The 2,939-nt window shown below is 30.8% G+C and overlaps 1 protein-coding gene across 1 annotated transcript; it reads left to right on the forward strand.

The window, feature by feature from the left end:
- The first annotated feature begins 486 nt into the window (after positions 1-486).
- Positions 487-2,939, forward strand: LOC111882259 (protein OS-9 homolog). The gene is made up of 8 exons (XM_023878615.2): positions 487-671; positions 1,145-1,218; positions 1,491-1,694; positions 1,775-1,846; positions 1,921-2,036; positions 2,163-2,229; positions 2,330-2,436; positions 2,557-2,939. The coding sequence occupies exons 1-8, from the start codon at positions 581-583 to the stop codon at positions 2,744-2,746; spliced, it is 921 nt and encodes a 306-aa protein (XP_023734383.1). The 5' UTR covers positions 487-580; the 3' UTR covers positions 2,747-2,939.

Consider the following 2,939-nt stretch of genomic DNA (forward strand, 5'->3'; position numbering starts at 1 on the left):
TATTAAAATTAATGAGGCTTTAATACATTGAATACATTACATATATAAATCATTTCTAATAAATACATTACATATATATTACTTTACATATTAAATGTGGATTTTTAATTTAATAAAATAAAAAATACAATAAAATGACAAATAACAAATAACAAATAAAAAATAAAAAATCAAAAATTCTAGATAATAAATTGTGTCCAAACGAAGAAAAAAAAACATACAACAAAATAATTTTAATTTATTAGGACTCTCAGGTTTTTATCAAATATCAAAAATATACAAATAACCAAAAGTTATATGAATACCAACAACCCTATATAAAGCCCGAGTTGCAACTGAGCCTAAACTTTTTAGTCAAGCCCATTAGAAAACTTGCTTCTAACACGTCACCCTCTGTGGATGACGTGGCACCTTTCAATTGGATTGGTTTTATTTATTTCATAAACTTTCATTTGACCCCTTTAAAATTACTTTTTGACTCTCAGCTCCCTCGTTGATTCATTAATCACCCACCAAATACAAACCCCAAAATTCCTTTCTCTTCTTCTTGGTGACTAAATCACACAGTTCGACGTGAAAGATGGGCTCGATTTTGATGTGGGTTTTGCTTCTATTCGCCTGTTTGTTCAATTACGATGTCTTAGCCGAGCAGATCTTCCCAACTCATGGAGGTAATTTTCCAATTTCTCCGTGTCTGTGAAACGGATGAAGAACACATTCCATTTTGGGTAATTCTACAAAATTTTTTGTTCAAAAGCAGTTCCAATTCCACGCTCAGTCGCTTGCGGGTGTTTATTTTGTTATCAATTTCAAAATATTTGAGTCGTCAAGTATGTAATTAATATAATCTGCTCAGAAGGTATTGAGAGGTTTCGTAAGATTCTAACATGTCAGATGATGTAGATTAGTTCTATGAAGCAAATTAGAGAGATAAAGTCGAAATGTGAATACGAATTTATTTAAAAAAATCCAAGGAGGTTGAGATAAATCATAAACATAACTTGTAGAAAAGCATAGAAGATTATGATTACTTAATGGGGGAAGCTTCGTTTCCCCAAATTTCTTTGTAATTCGTTTCATCTTCATTATGATTACTTGTTTAGAGTAGTTTAAGTTTAAATGTTTATAAATGGTTGAGTTTCAGGTAGCTTAGGTCGCAGCTCTAGAGAACCAAAATATGATATTGAATTCCATTCAGAAGATTCACCATTTCATCCTGTAAGTCACCATATATAAATTCATACATTCTAGTTTCTCATTATCATAAGATGCATTGATAAACTGTATTCTTTTCATCCCAAAACATTTGACATAAACTTTCAACGTTTAATAATGAAAATTAAAGAATCTTGTTAATGCAAATCATTGTCATCAATTCTTTTTGATTATGAAAATGGCAACTCAAGAAGATAGTAAAAGTTAAGGGCAACATACAGAAAGCTACAACTTAGTTTCATTATTAAATTTTTTGATTTATTGCTTTTTTGCAGGATGATGATCAAGAATCTGTGGTGATGCCAAAGAAAAATGGAGAAAAATTTGTATGTTTTTTACCTAAAGTGGAAAAATCCAAAAGTGAAAAACAAACAATTCAACAAAACTCCACAAGTTTAATTTTGGAAACTGAAAAACGTTTCAAATTGAAGACACCAGATGAACTCCTTGAAGCACTTAAGGACCGATGCTTTCTCAGGGTCAGAACTTTTACCTCTCTAAAACAAATTACGATTTTGCCCTTCACCATTGTATCAAATTCAATAATTATTTCTTGCAGCAAGAAGGATGGTGGTCTTATGAATTTTGTTATCAAAAGAAGCTTCGTCAAATTCACCTGGAGGAAGAACGGGTTGTTATCAAGATTTATAATTCTTTTTTCTTTTTTTAAATTCCGGTAAATTTACCAAAATACCCCTCGTTCAGGTTGTTCAAGAATTTATTTTGGGTGAATACGATGCTGAAGCTACAGCTGCATACAACCGTAATTTATCCGACATTTCAACTCTGAAAGATCCTCGCTCCAAAGATGCATCACAAAGGTACAATTACAAATATGAAATATTTATTAATTTTTTTTATAGATGATTATTATATTAAATATTACCAAATAATCCATATTAATTGAATATTTATGTTTTGTTTTTGTTTTATATGATTAATGTTAGGTATCATGCTCATCAATATACAAATGGAACAACTTGTGATCTTACAAACGAGCCTCGAGCAACTGAGGTTTGATGAATTTGAAACTATTTTCTCAATTTCAAATTAATTAATTTTTTGAATTATATATTATTTGGATTTTATTTAATTTTTTGTTTGTGTTTTGTAGGTGAGATTTGTGTGTTCAGAACCTCGAGCTATGATTAGTTCTATCACTGAATTGTCAACATGCAAATATGCACTAACAATCCATTCCCCAATGCTTTGCAAACACCCGTAAGTGAAGTGTCTCAATCAGACTAAATGACCATTTTACCCTTACATTCCAACAAATAGTTTTTCACAATATTCATCAATTTTAACCCACCATCATGATGGGTATTTTTGTCTTTTCAGATTATTCCAAGAAGAAAGACCTGTTTGGTATACAATCAACTGTAACCCACTCCCGAAAGATTACAAACAACCAAAAATTGAAGATGACATTACACATGAACAGAAGATCCTTATGGTAATTGATAAGGAACCTTCATCATCATCATCATCATCATCATCAAACACTGATTCAGAAGAACACCCGACATAAAGATGTATGCATGTTTCAGATATGGTTCGAATTAACCAATAGAGAGATATGTTGATTTGTGCCAAAATAGTTTTTATACATTTATCGGCATTTTGAGTCGGATGATATAGTAAACTTGTGGAAGTGGATGCGAGACAAAACTTAGTGATATTATTGAAATTGTGCCAAAAAACATGCAATTTGGAGGGTTTAA

This window comes from Lactuca sativa, chromosome 7, assembly GCF_002870075.4.
Source record: "Lactuca sativa cultivar Salinas chromosome 7, Lsat_Salinas_v11, whole genome shotgun sequence".
In the NCBI taxonomy this organism is placed as follows: domain Eukaryota; kingdom Viridiplantae; phylum Streptophyta; class Magnoliopsida; order Asterales; family Asteraceae; genus Lactuca; species Lactuca sativa.